Genomic DNA, 18,164 nt, shown 5'->3' on the forward strand with positions numbered 1-18,164 from the left:
GAAAAGTTGCCTGAAGGGCAGAGCTCTGGGGTTCTAAGGACATCTCCAGGGAAAACACAGAATCCATGATACCTGCTGGGCTTAGCCATGTTGAGACTGGTGTTTGCTCAGAGTTTTATAATTTTGTAGGGGTGTATTAGTCCGTTTCTGTTGCTTATAACAAAATAAACAGAACTGGGTTATTTATAAATAAAATAAAATTTATTGCTTACAGTTTCTGAGGTTGGGAAGTTCAAAGTCCATCTGGTGGTGGTGACAGTGATCTAGGGGCCTCATATTGCAAGATGGTGGAAGCAGAGAGAGCAGAGAAAGAACAAGACAGTTTCTCCTCTTCTTTTAAAGCACTTAAAACCATGCCCCTGACCACCATTTTTAATCCATTCACTACGGCATGGTCCTACAATCCAATCACTTCTTCCAGGTGCCACCTTGCAATTTCTATAATAGGATCCCTGCCCTCTTAACAGTCACAGTGGGGGCTAAATTTCTAATACATAAAACTTAGGGGACACAATTCAAGCTTCAATGAGTTTTGGGGGGACATAATTCAATCCACTATAATTCAAGGGGAGAGAATAAAGTACTCCCCCCCAAAAAAAGCAAATACAAAAATGAAGTTAATTAATTATAGCTTCAGGAAAAACAAGGAATTGTAGCAGAAAGGAAATAGTACTAAACTACTTGGTTTAGCAGAGAACAATGTTTATATCATTTTAAACATGTAAACACTGAATATCAATTTACCCCAAATCATGACATTGGGAGGGAGTATGTGTAGAGGTGGCTATCAGAGCTCACTTGTCTATAGTAGGAAGCCGATGTTCTAAAGGTGAAAGAACAAGAAAAACCAACACAAGCAAATTATTTAGAAACTTGAAGGGAAACAGAAGAAGAAACAGCCAAAATTACTGAAAGTAATGGGTCAAGAAGAGGGGAGCTGGCATTTCTGCATCACCAGCCTTGCAGTATTGAAACATTTAAATTATGTATATGCTTTATTTTATTTAAAAATAAATAAATAAATAAATAAAAGCAGACAGGATTTAGATAAAGAGCACGCCGAAGCTTGAGAGGTTGAGGAAATAGGTCAGGATCATGGAGTAAGGAGACAGCAAAGTTGGAATCCACAGTCGGGTCTGTCCGTGCTGAAGCCCACAGGAAGCGTGAGTCTGGAGCAACCTTGTCAAGACTTTGGATACCACCCACAGCCTGGCAGCTCAGAGACCGCCTCCAAGTACCCACAAAGGCTACAGAAATGAGCCTCAAACTTAAGTGGCTGCACCCTATGCCTCTGGGTAGGGAAACAAGGCCCCTGAGGAAGTACCTTCCAAAGCCACTTGACTGTGGAGGCCACATCACCCTGAGGAAGGAGCAGGAGCAGTGGGCAAAAACCCTGCCTTAGCTGTTCCACTTCTTCTGTTTACTCAGTGGCTTTTGTTCCCTAGTTTCCTATCCAGCCCAGCTTGACAATCAGAGTCCCTAAGGGGAGGGCTGGGGCATCAAGGACTTCTGGAGAAGCAATTACTTGTGGCTGCCGCATGCTCTCAGTGGTGGAGCCTGGCACATCCATCTGCCTGTGGCTGAGGAGGCCTTGGCATCTAGAGGGCTAGGTCCTCGTTGCTGGCTTGTGCTCAACAGGGACACCAAGGTCCACTGCTCCTCCAGGGTTTTCCTGGTCTCTGCAGTGGGAAAGACTGTCAGTAGAATGACCAAATGACAGGCTGCCATGATGTCACAGCTAATACTGACCATTGACCGAGTGCCTGGCATTGTGCAAAGGCCTTTCAGACATGGAACCCAAGTGATGTGAGCAGTCCAGCCCACTGGCCAATGGGTCCTGAGTTCTGGGCTCCAGGCAGGCTGGTCATTAACTCAGTGTGACCTGGGCAGGCTCCCTTTCATCCTGGGCTCCCTTGGGGTGAAGTTGGGGCTGAGAGGCAGTGAAATTTGCTCCAGAGTTCATCAGCAGGCAAAATGCAGAAGTAGGAGGAGTTCTTAGAGGTCTCTGTGTCAGGATATTTACAACAACACAGTTTACAACACAGTAAAAAACTGGAAACAACTTGAACTGGCACACCATATTGTGAAAAACAACTCTGCAGAGGGGGTGTGAGCTGGGCAGATGTGTGCACTACATGCTAAGTGGGAAGTAGCCATGTGGGGCCCCTGTGTTTCTGTAACTCTCTAGGGCACTTGCTGTCCTCGAATAATTTATAATTTACTCTTTATAATTTAATATCAAGAAATATGTAAATGCGTAATGATATCAGGAGATAAGATCACTAGTTAGGAAAAAACAATCCATGAATACATTTTAATCTCCATGATGACCTCTGTACTGGTCTAGCTCCCCTGCCTGAATGCGGGGCCACCCAGGCTCCAGCCTTGGGGTGCACAGGCCCACTGCCTCCCCAATTCTTCATTCCACCCCAAAGAACTGCTGAACACTGACTCCCCCTTGGCCCCCACAATGGCCTTAGAGCAACAGTGGGCAGAGATTAGAATCAACACATGGAGAAGAGGTAAAGGCACTCCCAGGATCTCAGAAGAGACAAAGACGGGGTTGTCAGGCTCTCTAGCTCTGTCGATTATCCGAATAAACAGCTGGTCCTTGGGCCCAGCAGACAGTGGGATTCTGTAAAATGTTACCTCCAAGCTGCAAAGGCAACCAAGCTCATGCAGAGTTAAGAGGAGTGATCTACAGAGGCCGACAGAAGTGAGGGAGGCCTGCAGCAACAGGCTGTTGGATCAGAACCAGTTATCCCCAGGGGGAGAAGCAGGAGGAGGAAGAGGAAGACCTGCTGGACCCCCACTACTCAGATGTGATCCTGACACCAGATGTCAAGAGCCTCACACCTTCCCCAAGTTTCGGTGCCAGGCCCAGACATGTCCAGTGTCTCCCTGCTGTCCATGAGTCCTAACTGTGGGCAGAACACACTTCCATCCTCAGGAAAACACCACCTTAACAGTAGTATTCAAGGTAGTGCCCTTTGGGCACCTGCAATTCTGGCCTTTCTCCTCCCAGCTGCTTCTGGAAGGAGAAAACCAGTTGATCTGAACCTGACATCCCTCATCCCAGTACAGTGAAGGAAGAACAACAAACAAAAGCAGCATTTTGCAGAGATTAAGCCTGAGAGGCTGACTGGGAAGACAATGGTTGGTTTTTTGTTTTTTTAGGTCGAGGAGGAAAAACTCAAGTTTCTGGCTCAGCCTGTGCTGAGTGGGCTCAAGGTAAGGATACCGGCATTGGCAGTTGGTGAGCGAGGCTGTGGGGGGTGCAGAGTGTCACTGTGGGCTGCGTGGCCCAGGCCTGAGAAAGCTGAGGCCAGGAGAGCCTTCCATTCTCTTCAGAAGCCGTCCACAGCAATTGGCCTCCCTGGACAAAGCCACTTTCTCTCCTCTCACCCAGGACCTTTTTTCTTTCTGCCTTAATCTAAGGCTTCAGGGAAATCTAAACAATCAGCTAAGGCAATTTCTGAAATTGCTAAAAATCATTTAACAAGTGTCTGAAGCATCCCTTCTTGTCCAGCAGAGACGCTCAGACTGTGCTTAAAAGAGGGTATTTGCTGGCAGCGTGTGGACCTCCCCAGAGCTGTGGATTTGTTTCCCCAGGACTGGTCGCTGGGGTTTCCCAATGTGAGGGAGGCCTCAGACCCACATCCAGATGCCTGGCTCTGCACAGGCTCCCTGCCGATGTCCTTGGCCTTCAAAACACCTCCTGGGCCAGCTTGGCCAAAGAGGAGCTTTCATTTCCTCTTCACCTGCACCTTTGCCTTGGAAGAAAGGGGAAAGAAGAGCTGCCACTGAAGGAAAAAGCCTCTCAACCTCACGCACGCCACTTCTATGGATTAGGGTTGGGTGGGGAGAGGAAGCAAGAGGGGTGAAACAAATGTTCCCTGTGACCAAAGTTCCTCATTTCTCTATGTTGGATGGATTTAGAATTCCATTAGGATAGAGCTAGGCATCCCTGCTCAGTGTTTTACCTACATCCTCTTGTTTATTCCTTGCTACACCCTTTGAGGCAAGTGGTATTATGCCCATTTTATAGGTGAGTAAACCGAGGCTAGGGGGATCAAGTACCTTGCACAAAGATTCACAGCTTGAAGAAATGCAGGAGGGCTGGGTCTGAGGTCCGCCTTAAGCCCCCACCACACCTGCCTTCTTAATTCTCCAGGGAGAAAGGAAATAGGGCGGTTGGAAGAGACAAAGAACAGGATGAGGACAGAGCAGCCTGGGAGGTTGAGAGCACAGGGCCTGACACAGGCAAGGGCCCAGCTGAGCGCAAAGCAGGGAGAGGTGTGAGGACATGAGGACAGAGAGTGACTGGTTCTGGGGTTCCCGAGAGCCCCTACGAACCAGCCCAGGCAGAAGCCAAGGAAGTAGGATGAGGACCTGTGTTCACCAATGCAATATGTTCTGGGTTCGGTGCCTTCTGTGGGCAACAATAAAGGAAAAGCTGTTAAATCATGAGTATTTGTAATGCCTTTGCTTCTCCCTCCTTTGCTAGCTCAGCCATAGCACAACTTTGGGTTGGATCAATAGGGGTGAGGGTAGAGGAGAGCTGAGCCTAGGACAAGGCTGGAGGTAAGGTGCAGAGTGCCAGGAGAGAACTGACCTGCATGTGGGGACCAGAAGAGAAAAGAAGGGAAGATGGGCAGGGGGCTGGGTAAAGAGGATTTTTCAGGAAGCCTCACTACAGCTTATGTTTTCCAAAGCTTTCCAAGCTGAATTTGCCTGCCTGGCCCACATCTGTCCTTTCACCTGCCCTGGACCATGCAAGGTGGGATAGTGACAGATAAGGAAACTGAGGCACACAGAGAGGCAAGATCTCCTGCCCATGGTTCCAGAGCGAGGAAGTGGCCTGGAGAGGCCCAAAGTTAGATACCTTCACACTCCTTGGTGGTGTTACCCAGGTTCAAAGACATCAACACACAGGGCCCTGGGGTACAGAGAACTTTTTCTTTGTAATGCAACATAATTTTTTTGGCCAGATTTATTTCTCCCAAATATTTCTTCTTCATGCTAATGCTGATTTGCCTGTGCAAAACAACGATCTTAAATTCTTTAAGATGGGATGAAAACTGAGGCAGGGGAGGAACTGCAGAGAAAAATGAGCCATGGAAGGTCAGGGATGGATTTAAAACAATCAAATCCTGTGGGTTCCAAACTTTTTTAAAAAAAATAAGAAGAACAAACCCTTCTTTCAAGCAACCTCTTAAACTAACCCCCAAATTCCAAAACAGACATGGTGCTGCTCTAGTTGCAGTAGGAGCGGGATAGTCCCTCAGTCCTCTCAGGATCACAGTGTCAGCACCACTGATTAAATCTAGCCCCTTGTTTCATAGAGGGAGGAACTGAGTGCAGAAGTAAAGGGGGATCTGGAATCTAACAGTCCTGGGATCAATCCCAGTCTGCCATTTTCTTCCTAGTTGTGTGGCCCAGGGAAAAATCAAGCCACTTCTCTGTGCCTTGGTTTCCTTGCTTGTAACATGTACACAATAGATGGGCTCTGTGGTGAAGATCTCACAGCTCATATGTGTAAGATGTGACTTCCTTCACACATACCTGGCACACACTTAGGCCTCCATGACTGGTGGAGTGAGGGAGACTTGTTCAAGGTCACGCAGTGAGTTAGAGAAGGGCAGTTAGATGGGGTATAACCAATGGCATGTATACAACATAATGTGCCATTTAGAAAACTAAATACGCATAGAGCAAAACCCTGCTCGTGTACTTCAAAAGATAGTCAGGGACATGAGTGGATTTCTCCAGTGATGGTGCTGATGGAAGAAATGCCAAAGGCAGGACACCTCTAGGTTCCTTCCACCCAGAGCCTGGCTCTCAGCCCTGTGTTTGCAGGTTTGCTGCAGGGAGAGCTGATAGGAGGTGAGGACAAGTTGCCAGTGTGCTTGGGCATCCTGCCCATCAGCCCCGCTGGGCAGCCAGAGCTCCACATGATTGCACTCACTGTTACAAAAGAAACAAATGCAAGTAGCTCTGTGCCTTCTATTACCCCCAACAGCCTGACATATGCACACCTGCAAGAGCATTCTCTTGTCATTAGAGAGATGCCACTTAGGGATCTCAGAATCCATGCAGAGGGGAGGAGAGGAATCTCCAACTCTAGTTCAGGAACATAAAAATGTACTATGCTAACCAGACAGAACGGAAAGCTATTTTAGCAACATTCTCTAGTTTGGCTGGAATTATGTGTGGAGGAACATTCCTGTTTCTTCTGGCTACAATGTCTTGATTCTCCTGGGTATTCCTGGTTCTCCCTGCATGACGCATGCCAGGCTCTGATGACGGCCAGACAAGAGTGCGTTCTGAGGCTGGGGAGGCTGGAGTTCTCAACTGCACCTGTTGAAAGGACTGAGGCTCCCATGCCACCAGCTTCTCTCTGTCAGTCATCTCATGATTCTCCTGGAATTATGGTGGAAACTGAAAGACCTTCTGAAAGGGGTCCTCTGGCACTCCTTATGCCATTTACCCTCGTGTCATCTTTCATGATTTTCATCAGGAAGTGCAAAGAAGGGAGGAATAGGTGAGCTGGGAATGAAACCAATGCTGCCCACAGTGAGCCATGCTTTCATTTCAGATTTCCCTTTCTCTCCCACTGACATGGCTGCATGCAAGCTACACACTAGTAGTTCCACATAATTGGAAAGTGTCAGGATCTCCCAGACATGAACCAGAAACATGCTGCTCAGTTGTCACCTCTAATGTGACTAATGTAGTCGTGTCTTAATTAGTCACTGCTCACTGACTGTGCTGACAGCATCCAAGCCCTGTTCCAAGGCCCCAACTTGTGATGGGGTGGTGCAGATGAAATTAAATGTGAAAGGCTGGTGGGAGGGAAGGACCAGCAGTTGCAATTTTTCAGGTCCCTTTCCCACTGATCCCAGATGGCCTCTGCCAAGTACATTTGTCAGGCCAGGGCAACACTGTGAAGTCAACAGTGTCAAAATTTCAGGACACATTTACTTGAAGGAGGGAGGAAATGTAACAAATAAATGGTGGTCTGGAAGATTCCTTCATAAGTCAGCTGTTACATCACAGGCTCTCATGCAGCTCCTCTGAAGCAGAAAGGGAAACCCTGGGTGAACCATGCCATTCTGCCTGGCCTCTACCCAGCAACAGCTGATCAGGCCAGGGGAGCTCACCAACCCCAGGGGAGCCCATCTACTGGCTCACTTATGACCTATGACCTACAGTAGCTGCCTGAGAAAGATGACCAGGGCCAGCTCCATTTCTCCTTCAAGGCTTTGTGATCAGAAGCAAAGAGGAAAGATGGGGGCTAGAGGTCAAGGATGGTGAAAGAGACTGCCCCATCAGAACGGGTGCCTAGGCCTCTACCCTGAGAGCAGCACCTGGTTCTGGGCTTTCCTCCTCTCACTGCCCACCAGCCTGACTGCCTGCCCACTGTCTGGGCCCCAAGAGAGGTGAGAATCACCCCAGCATGAAGGCAGGATGAGCAGTGAGGGTCAGGAGCTGCCACAGCACCCGGCCCCTGCCAGCCTCGCAGTAAGGCAGCCTCATAGGCACTGCCTTGCTCCTTCCAACATCCCTGTCCCTCACTCCCAAGCCCAGGGCCCTTTGTTCATTCAGCCTCACAGGCACAGCAGCATCCAGGCCCTTCAACTCTTCGGAAATGACTGAAATGGAAACAAAATTTACTGGCTCCAAAATACAAAGCTTCAAAATAGATTTTTAAATGTCCATAGATCACAACATCATGTCAATTAGACAACCACACTCTTGCATACTTATATACTCACTACATGCAATGTGGGACATGTGTATGGGTAATAGGTTTGATAAGCTGGGTGGGGGGTCTCCAAAAGTGAGTGTGTGGAGCCTGCAAAGGCTGGGACAGAGTTCTGAACACTTATTGTGCAGAGGACATGAAAGGAAAGACCTACCTCCCTACATCTTACCTCTAGCACTTTCTATTTAAGCCATACTTCCCAAGAAAGATGAAGTCAACAGCCAAAGAATCAACTGCATTTTGGGACAGGGGCAACCAGCAACTCCTAATTCATCTGAAGGATAATTAAGAAGTATTTATAATACTTCCTTCATTAGGCCCCTAAAGGAAGCTGAACTACATTAAGAACCCATTTTCCCAATTTTGCTATGATACTTCCAGACAGCTCTGGTTAAAAATGAATGACACTAAATAGTGGGACTAATTATGCCAAGGTAATTGGGGACTGACTGATAATGCAAATCAATGAATCGTCTCTCCCCAAATTCTTCAAATAAAACATCTTTTCTGTTACCCTTGAAAGTTAATTAGCAAATGAAATATTTACAACATTAAGGGCTAATTCACACAGGTACAGTAAATAATAGTAAAACAAATCATTTTTCATCTGCATCTGAATGGTTCAGAAGTGTCATTTCCAAATTAAATATACAAGTCTCAGTTACCTCCTGGACACTCATGGAATGTTCAGCAAATAAAAGCCATATTTTAGAGTTGTGGGGGACTAGCTGGTTGCTTAGTTGGTTGGAGCACAGTCTTGTAACAGCAGGGTCACAGGTTCAGATCCCCATAATGGCCAGCCACCAAAAAAAAAAAAAAAAAAAAGGCTTCCCAGGATATAAATGGCAATGAAAGTTTCTGCCTCGCTTGCTGGTATACTTGTTCTTGAAGCCTTTTTCTGGCATGTAAGTAGGCCTTGAAGCTACAATGCTAGCAGGAAACCTCAAACAGTTCATATGGAGAAATCATATATAGAGGCTCTGAGACTACATAAAAAGGAAGAGATGCCTGTTCAGTCCCCATAGAGTTGTGTTCTTCTTCAGCTGCTCTTTCCAATTCTCTGTTTCATTGTCTTTGTGAAATTTCTAGGGGACCCCTGATACTTATGTCTCGGCTCCTCTTCTTTCCAAATCTGGTCTTTCTGATAGGCTCCACGGGCCTCCTGGCTTTGGTTTGCCTTCCAGAACTCTCCCTAAAGGCCACCGAGAATACTGTACAAGCAGCATCCTGAGCCTGTAGGTCAGCTCTCAGCAATTTATAAGGCTGAGCTTCCGGTGGGAACACTTCTCACCAGCAAGCACCCTGCATACCCACCTCACTGTGCCATCAATGCCAAAGGCTTGCCTCCTTTGCTTCCAGCCTGGCCTCTCCGAAGAGCAATGGTTTGTAAGTATGTGAAAGGTTTCCCCTGCTCTTATTATTTCTCATCTCTAGTCCCCACCCCAGCACACCCCATCTTCAATCATGGCTCTTCCAAGAATGGCCCATGGATCATGCTCTCCCTGAATTCAGTCCTGCCCAGAGGCCACACAGCAGTACTCAGAGGCTTCTGCTCAGCTTCTCTCCTGAGCCCTTCCTCCTTCAGGTTCTGGATGCTCCCAGCTCCTGTCTCTTCCTCAACATCAAAAGCTGCTCAGGAAAGAATCCCTGATGAGGTCATTTTACATCTTAGTGTCAATGAGTCACTGAATCCTTCTCTGCAGGATCTGAATCTCTAGTATCCTAATTTGGAAGAGCAGCCTTTGAACCCAGTGAAAGGAAATCCTACCACCTGATTGAGGAAGATAAAAGGATAAAGGGGCTATCCTAGACCTCCTAAAATCACTCATTTGCCCTACTCTGCACTGAAACTAGTCCTTACTCATCAAGGAATAGACCAGGCCAGACAGAGAAGATAGGAGAAAGAAAAGTACAGGAAATGATGGGAAACACTGCTTAGGGTGGGAAAGGGAAAGGAGGGAAGGAGACGCCCAGCCTTTTAGTCCCAGACACAGCAAACTCTGTCACACTGGCCAGGAAACCACCCCCTCTCCAAAGTCAGGAATCACAGTCCCAGTCACAATGTCTCCATGGAGGGAGAGATGTTCCAATGAGGAATACAAGTGGTTCACATACTCAACCTATTTGCCCACCTTCCTTATGAAACTTGAGAATTTTTTTCCCTTTTGCAGAGAGAAGAAAGATCTTTATGAAAGAAGAAAGACCTTTACAAAAATAATTTATTCCTTTCTTTCTTTTTTTTTTAAAGATGACCAGTAAGGGGATCTTAACCCTTGACTTGGTGTTATCAGCACCACACTCCCCCAAGTGACCCATGGGCTGGCCCTAAAATAATTTATTCCTTTTAAACCACGGGACTAACATGAAACTAGCAACATGAATACACAATTAAAGAAAAAAGACAGGAGGAACAAGGGCCTGCTTGGATTAGGCTGGGAAGTGGCAGGGAACAGGGCAGAGTAAACAGCACCTCCAGAGACAGGAGTCGCCACTGAGGAAAGATTAGGTAGCGTAGCAGCATCCCCGACTGAGGGACCCCAGGCCAAGCCTGAAGTGACCAACACTTACGCGTGACTAGAAGAGCACAGAAAGCCAGCAATACTGTAATTCTCACTACCAAAGTCTTATTCCTTCACAAAAGGATGTGTCTTAGAGACTTGTTTCCATGGAGTAGCCTCACTATATTCTGAGTGGTACTTAAAGCCAAAATTGTGATGTCCCCCTCCGAAATCCTTCTTGGTAAAGTGAGGCAGCCAGGCCCACGTGTATGCAAGCACCCTGAGGCAACAGGTGTGGCCCAAGGGGGCCAGCAGGAGAAAGAACTAGAGGACCGGCCAGGTCCATATGAGCCTTAGGGAGGCAGTCAGGGGACAGAGAGCTGCTACGACCTGCTGCCAAAAGTGCTGACAGCCCAGGAGGCAGGTGCTAGTCATGGGAAAGCATGGGGCCACGGCACTATTCTTCCTACAAACAGGAAAGCAGGAGGCAGGAAGCAGCCAAGGCTACTGTCCCAGCTGGCCACCTTTCAAGAGGAGCTGGTCCTGACCACAGTAGCCCTGTGATGACAGTAGCACCTGGCAGACAGCAGCATCTACCAGACAGTGTGGGGAGGGGCGAAAGAGCCCACTGTCAGACACAGAGCTTCTCTCTACCAGAGAGTAGGAAACTTGGTGGTCCTGTTCCCAAAGACCTTGAAAGTCACAGACTGTGCAATGGCAGCTCTGTTCTAGGAGCAGAGGAAAGACACTGGGGGCATGTGCACAATGGGTCTAGGGCCTACCACTGAGGACAACAGGATGTGCCCACCTTGGTGACATCACCGTCTTGCAGGCTTGCCCAAAAAGCTGATCCCAGAGCCCTGCCCCTAAAGATACAGACTCTGAAGTCTGGAATAGGTCCTGGAAACCTACATTTCTAACCTGCAATGCAGGTGATTCTCAGGCAGGTAGTATGAGGACCACGCTTTGAGTCTGGGGCCAAGTGGGTATGGGGTGCGTGGCTTGGTTGTGGGGGAGGAAGGAGGTGGTCAGCAGCAGTAAAGAAGGAGCTTGTGAGGACCGAAGGACCATTTCTGTGCACTCGAGGCAGAGAAAGGATGTAGGAAGGAGGGCTGCTTTCTGTGTGTAACATTCCACCCCCATCCCCCACTCCATGGGCCAATCCATTTTCCTGAGCTAGCCTGCCCTGCCCTTCAAATGCATGACTGAGGCCATGCTTTTGGAAAGCGTCTGATTGCACAGGACACCTTGTATTTAGCTGCTCTTCCCCCAGTTAGTGTAAAGCATTTTCCCTCTGAATAGATAAAAATGTATCAAGGTGATGGGTCTTGGTGTACTGGTGGGTCTTGATCCTTGACCCCTCTGCTCTGGGCAAGTGGATTTAAATACGTGTATTTCAATGCATAATAAAAGTTGCCCTTACTGGCCCTCTCTTTGGGTATAAACATGGAAAGTTTGGGGACATTGGGCCAGAGGATCGCTAACTATTAACATCCAAGACATAGTGCACGTAGCTCCAAAGGGCAATCAGCCAAAAGGAATTAATACATTCATGAAAAAAGAAAAACACTTTACTGCCCTGGAACAATGCTCAGTGATCTCACCTGCCGGATGTAGGGTACAAGGTGCAAAGAGCCTGGGCTCACATTGTAGCCCGGAGGACCAGACCCCCAGGCCTGCTACTCTTGCCCCAGGTCTGGAATTTGGTTGTAATGACCAGTGCTAGAAATAATGGGTCAGTGAGAGGGACCTGGCTCAGTAATACTGCCATCTTGAACTTACAATGCTTATTCTGAGGATGAAAAGATACATCTATTCCACCTTAGCTGTCATTTGTGCAACTTCCATATGAGAAGTTTTCAGAAACTGCCAAAGCAGCATTCTCTTCAGGGAACAAAGTAGCTCACACTCAATTAGAGTTTCCTTCAAAGTCCCCTCTCTCAGGTGGCCAGACCAGGTGTCTTCAGCCAGCTCTCAAACACCCTTCAATGAACAAATCCTGAGGGCCCATGCTGGGTAAGACATGTGCTGGCCCAGGGGATACACGTTTTCATTTCTTGGGTTTCTCACTGAGTAACATTTTTCCTTCCCTAAAAACTCAAACCACAGTGTTGACAGGGGGAGAGCCACAACTCCAGGGCCACACTTCATTCTTGTTTGGTATATAACATCAGGTCTCCTTCCTTCTTTTACAGAAGAAATTAAATATTCCTGTAAAGGGTAAAATGGCTGCACCTCTCTGGGCCAGATGATTATTAACTGTTAACATCTAAGATATAGCCTGTTGGAACATGTTGCTCTACAGGCCAATCACACCTGAAAGGAATTAATATATTAATAAAAAAGAAAAATGCTGATTAGAACAAAATGATGAAAAAAATTGTATCTATTTTAAAAGGGCTTTTTTGGTCTTCATTTAAAAATGAAACTCCTCCTTTGTGTTTGGGACTTCAAATGGATGGTGTTTCACCCAGTGGTTGTCTCTGTCGTCCCATCTCCTGGGTTGCTCTCACTCTACTGCAGATGCCTCAGCAGGGCTTTTGCACAGAAAATGTGTTCTGCCCACAGAACCACCCCATAGCTGGTCCAGGTGCCACAGGTGTCAAGGCATCCCTGAAGTCAAGTCATTTTGTCAGGGAGTGTGGAACCACCTAACTGAGTCCTGAGAAAGTGGATCAGCTTGGTCTCTGTGAGGAATGCTGTCCCGAGAGTCACTCCCAAACAGAAGGCCCCCACAGCAATGTGTGCCAGCCTGGATGCCCAGCCCTGCTCACAGCATAGGAACACCTGGGGAAAGAAACCATGGTCATTGCCTGGCACCTTGGTCTGTACCTCCTTCCTCTGGGACCAGCCAGGGAAGGCAGCTATTGTTCCAGCGTCCAAGTCAGATAATAGGCATGACAACTATGTACTGTGGACCTACTCTCTTCCCCCTGTTAACATTCTATCATAAGATGCTGCCCTAAAGGCCTGGGGAAGGAATAAGAGGAAGTAAGCACTTGTCCAGTTGGTTCTGGCAGAGTGGGAAGGGGAAGCCTAGAGGGACGGACACTGGACAGCCCTCAAAAGCATGTGGTGTGAAGGCGGCAGGGACCTCACCTCTGAAACACCAGTAATCCCACCACTGAGGGCAAATGCCCCAAGGAGGATCGGTGACAAGTGCAGGCCAGCCAGGGGTCTATGAGGGCTCCTTTGGAAGTAGCGGTGGATGAAGCAGAGACTCTGGGTGATCCGGATGCCCATGTTGAAGCAGTTGGCCAAAATGAAGCCCACGCTGCCACACCAACGGGTCAGCAGATAGGATAACACCAGAAATGAGGAGGACAGGGCGAGCATTGTGAAATTGTACCTGGGGAAAGTGAGACAAGCAAAGCAGTGCAGTAGGTACTTGCCCCAAGACAGGATTGCTGCAAAAAAAAGTGGTCATGAACATCAACTCACAGAAAGAAACTGAGTTCACATAATCCAGGTTTTCATAACATCAAATGCTATATGGATAAGACGGAAATGTCACCGTCTCCCTCACCCCTGAACAGAAGAGTTAAATAACTCAAGATATTTATGTTTTTTAAGGATAATAATTGGTTAGTTAAGTGACAGTCTTTGATCAAAACACATAAAAATCCTGTTCAGCCCAAGTCCCTAATGTGGGGACAAGAATAAGATCTGGGTAATAATTATAGATCAGATGCTAACTCTGTGACAGGCACTGTGAGGAGTGCTGTGGACACACTGGTGAATGAACACACATGGCTTTCCCTGTGGAGTTTGGATTTGTTTCACAGACAAGGGAACCAACAAGGAGAGGCTGAGTAATTTGCCTGAAGAGTGAGTCAACACTCCAACTTGACTCCTGGCCCCTAAGCTTCAGAGACTCACACTGCTTCCCTTGGGAAAACAGCACCCTTAACTTTGGTCGGTGGACTTCACTCAAAGCAAATGACCAGCCTTCAAAATGAAATGGGAACAGGGAGCAAATCTCAACCCCTTTGGTGTTTTCCAGACTCTTACATGTCCTTCCTTGTACTCTCAGTATTTCTAGAGCTCTTGGATTCTGGAGTTGAATGGATTATATTACTTCTGTTTCAAAGCAGCACATCACTTAGTTATCTTCGGTTCTCAGCAAAGGGAACCGAGTCTTAGCAAATGTAAAATAGCTGCCATAGTCCTCTGAAAGGTTTATGGTATAGCCATGAACAAATTACCCAGCATGTGGTTTCTGCCTAGCACATAGCAGGCACTCTAAGTACATAGTTGTTGAGGGAACCAAACTCTTTAGGTCCCCAAGATGTGCCTGCTCAGTTAGGTAACCTCAGAGGCACCACATAGGTTCTGCATGAGTGATGGTAAGAAAGCCCAGGTATAGATCCTTGGGCTGACTAAGCCCAAGGTGCAATGGAGATAGGCTTTATCAAAGTGGGTGGTAAGAACACTATACACACACACACACACACAAACAGAGAGAGAGACAATACTATACTCCAACAGGGAAGCTATGGTTTCATCCAGAATTCCAGAGTTCATTTGCTTCTCAACTGAGAGTCTCTTTTAATAGGCAATAGAAGTACTAGGCCCCTACCTCCAGAAGGGAAGTTTTTTCACTAAGTACTTATCAATGATCAGAATGGTCAACTTCATAACAAGCCACTGAAGACCACAGATAGGACTTTGACTTATTTTCCAAAAAGAATCAGAGATATATAATCCATTATTTTTTCAGAAACTGTCTCAGAAAGGTCTACTACACCAACCCTTCAAATTTAAGCCACAGATTCACAAACTTTCAAAGTCATCCTCACCCAACTCCAAGTAAAATGGCAATAATGAACAAAGCCAGTAGCTTGTTCATGCTAATTCAAGCAGGGATGCATTCAACAGTGTGGCCTCTTGTATGGGCGTCTGGGAGGAGCCGGTGAAGTCCACTGTCTTTCACTAGAAGAGGGCTCTGCAGCTGAACTTTCCAGAGCTCACAAATCTATAGCCTCTTTGACTTAAAGAGGCTATAGTTTCCTTTAGTTCAATGTGATAAAAGCAGAAAGAAAGCAACCAGCCATTGTCTGTATTCCCTCATGATTTGATGGCAAGTTTTGCAAGTTTTTTTTTTTTTTAAACATTGTAAATGTTGGCTCACCCCCTCCACACTAATGCTGAAGTTACTATAATAAAATTTCCTTCAAAGAGATGGACTCCTAGTCCAGGCTCTTTCCACTATGCCACAGTGCCCCACACAGCATGTTTTAAATTACATTTAAAATTAGTTAATGTTAGAAAGTGGCCTTCAAGTAAAAGCACTGAATTTTCAAAGTTAAACTTAAAATAGGCCTTGTCATCCATGGGGAAAAATGATGGACTCAAAGCAGTTCTATAGCTGTAAATTTAACTATCTGAGGTGAAAACCAGGTCTAGACCACTATTCTAAAACCATGAGTTGTGACCTACTAGTAGTCTGGGAAATCAATTTAGTAGATCATGACACGGCATTTAAAAAAAATGAAATAGAAGAGAATAAAAAGCTTCAGTGTGTCCTGTGCATAACTGGGGTACTTCCTGCTTTGTGAACCCTTGTTTCAGTCACATGCACCTAAGTGTGTACTGGGTCACAGTGTGCAATGCAGTTTTTACTGTGAAAACTGGTCTGGGTTAGCAGTTCCCACAGCCCTAATATCAGAATTGCCTGGAGTTGTCTAATAGATTCCCTAACTCAGGCTTCCTAAAGTTCTAATTTAGCTGGTCTGGGAGAGAACCAGACTTCCTAGGAGAATCTCATTAGTCTGGTTGGGATCTGTGGTCTAGACTTTAGATCTCAACTACTGTGTAGCAAACAAAGTCACCAAGCCTTTACGTGAGCCAGTCTAAGACAGGGAGAAGACAGAGGCTACTCTGAGCAGGGAGAAGGGTTCCCCAACCCTTTGAGCTACCCCTTCTCCATCCCACCCCCAAGACGAGGCCTCTGAGGGCTCTCAACAACACTCAAAGTTACAGAGGCAGCATGAAAACCCCTGAGGGACCCAGGCCTCAAGGGGCAGTGAGATAACAAGGTCCACTGGCCCAATCACCTGCACTCACCTTTTGTATACTCTTCTCTATCTTCCTCTCTCTTCTATGCCCCTATCAGTTTTATCCCGCTCCTCAAAATGGTCCTTTAGTGATGTCTTAAAATACTGCTTTACTACTTTTTGGCATTTGGGACCCAAGAAGTGAATGATCCTGAGTGTGGGCCGAAGGCACTTAACCAGGAGTTCACATCAAAATTACTGAGGTGGTTTATAAAAATGTATACATGCTTGGGGACCTGATTCTGTAGGTGTGGTGGAAGAGAGTGGTGGAGGCAGTGGGGACAGGAATCTATGTTTCTAACTGTTCCATGGGGGATTCTGACTCACAACCAGTGTTAAGAACTACTGGTCGAGGTTCCAGGGCAGAGGTCCTGATCTAGGGTCAATGGATGAGAAAAATTATGGCAAAATGTGTATGTACATGTGAGTCTTTGTCTGAGGAGAAGTGTCACAGAATCCCTGAGATTCTCAAAGACCTAAAAATCAGATGCTCAGGGGTAGAAATCTGCATCTTGAAGAAGCTTCTTGTGAACCTACTGGAGTTGAAGACCACTCTTAGGGGAATTGTACAAGGAGGTGGAGAAACAGAAGTCTAGCTTGTCTTGTGCCTGACTCTAAACCTGGACTAACACAACCCTTCAGGGCCCATACTTCTCCCTCCACAAAGGGAGGCAAAGAGTAGTTGCTGTGTCACAGCCCTATAGTGGGGAACAGTAACGGAATCAGACCAGTGCCACAGAGATCCCAGGGAAGCACCACATTAGTGGTCTAAATGTTGCCTCTAAAAGAGCCATCTGTAAATGCACGCTTAGAATGAAAAGAAAAGAGATTGGCAAGTGACTTCATTTTGGCTGAAGGCCATGATTAAAGGTATACCTTCTAGATTACTCACCTGTCGACCTCCTCTTTGCTCATGGCAGCAAACGTAAAACACTCGGTTACTCCATTGACAGCAAGCAGGAGGACGTAGAGACAATAGGAACGCAGCAAAACAGGACCTATAAGCAAACAACGCATTGAGACTCCAGAGCCCAAATAGGAGGCCCACATGCACCCTGAGTTCAGCTGGTTGCTCAGAGAACACCAAAACTGGTTCACAGCCCTACTGGTATCATCAACAGGCAGACTGCATGCTTGTGCCTATGGTCTTAATTGTCTGGAAGGACTCCCAGCATTCCATAGCACTGACTAAAATAATCAGCTAAAACAAAAGAACAATTATGAGTACAGATCTCTTTCTGAAAAACTAAAAGCTTATCTGGCCAGCAAGCAAATCTGTTTGCTTTTTAAATCAGTATGAAGAGGGCTGCTAGTCTGAGCGCTCAAAGACACTAGCGACCCTGCGTATTAAGAGAATCTCAGTTGAACAGGTCCTGAAAAAGACCTTCAGGAAAAGCCAGGGGCCTAGGACCAGCAGGAAACTACGGAGAGAAAATCCAGAAATCTGCAGTGAGAACCAGAGCCTATGATGGCATTTCTTCTAAAACAAAGTGATGCTGTTCTACAGATAACTAAAAAGCTTTGGAAAATGTGCTCACAAGAGAACAGAAGCCTTACAAATGGGATTGATTCCCCTCTTTTAAAAGGGCCATTATCAAGAAGTGGCCAAGCAATTTCTAATAAAATAAGCATATACCCAGCCTGTGACCCAGCAATTCTGCTCCTAGGTATATATCCAACAGAAATAATTGCACATCTTCACAAAAACTCTTAGACAAAAACATTTGTAGCTGTTTTATTCTTAATAGCCAAAACTGACCACTGACAGAAGAGAGGATAAGCAAACGATGGGCCATCCATACAAAGCAATAATTCTCAGCAAGAAAAGGGTAAAGAACTACT

General features: G+C 46.5%; 1 protein-coding gene across 2 annotated transcripts in view; it reads right to left on the reverse strand.

Moving 5' to 3' along the window:
• Positions 1 to 1,473: 1,473 nt before the first annotated feature.
• RFT1 (RFT1 homolog) overlaps positions 1,474 to 18,164 on the reverse strand; it is a 50,551-nt gene continuing 33,860 nt past the window's right edge. The window contains exons 11-13 of one of the 2 annotated variants that reach the window (XM_063114953.1): positions 17,215 to 17,320; positions 13,366 to 13,615; positions 1,474 to 1,679 (exon numbers count right to left, since the gene is read on the reverse strand). In XM_063114953.1, coding sequence (XP_062971023.1) covers positions 1,632 to 1,679; positions 13,366 to 13,615; positions 17,215 to 17,320 — 404 coding nt within the window. In that variant the 3' untranslated portion in view covers positions 1,474 to 1,631. Of the gene's footprint in view, positions 1,680 to 12,710; positions 13,054 to 13,365; positions 13,616 to 17,214; positions 17,321 to 18,164 lie in introns of those variants that run through there. The other variant, XM_063114952.1, reaches the window with a different exon arrangement.

This window comes from Cynocephalus volans, chromosome 11 (assembly GCF_027409185.1).
Source record: "Cynocephalus volans isolate mCynVol1 chromosome 11, mCynVol1.pri, whole genome shotgun sequence".
NCBI lineage: Eukaryota > Metazoa > Chordata > Mammalia > Dermoptera > Cynocephalidae > Cynocephalus > Cynocephalus volans.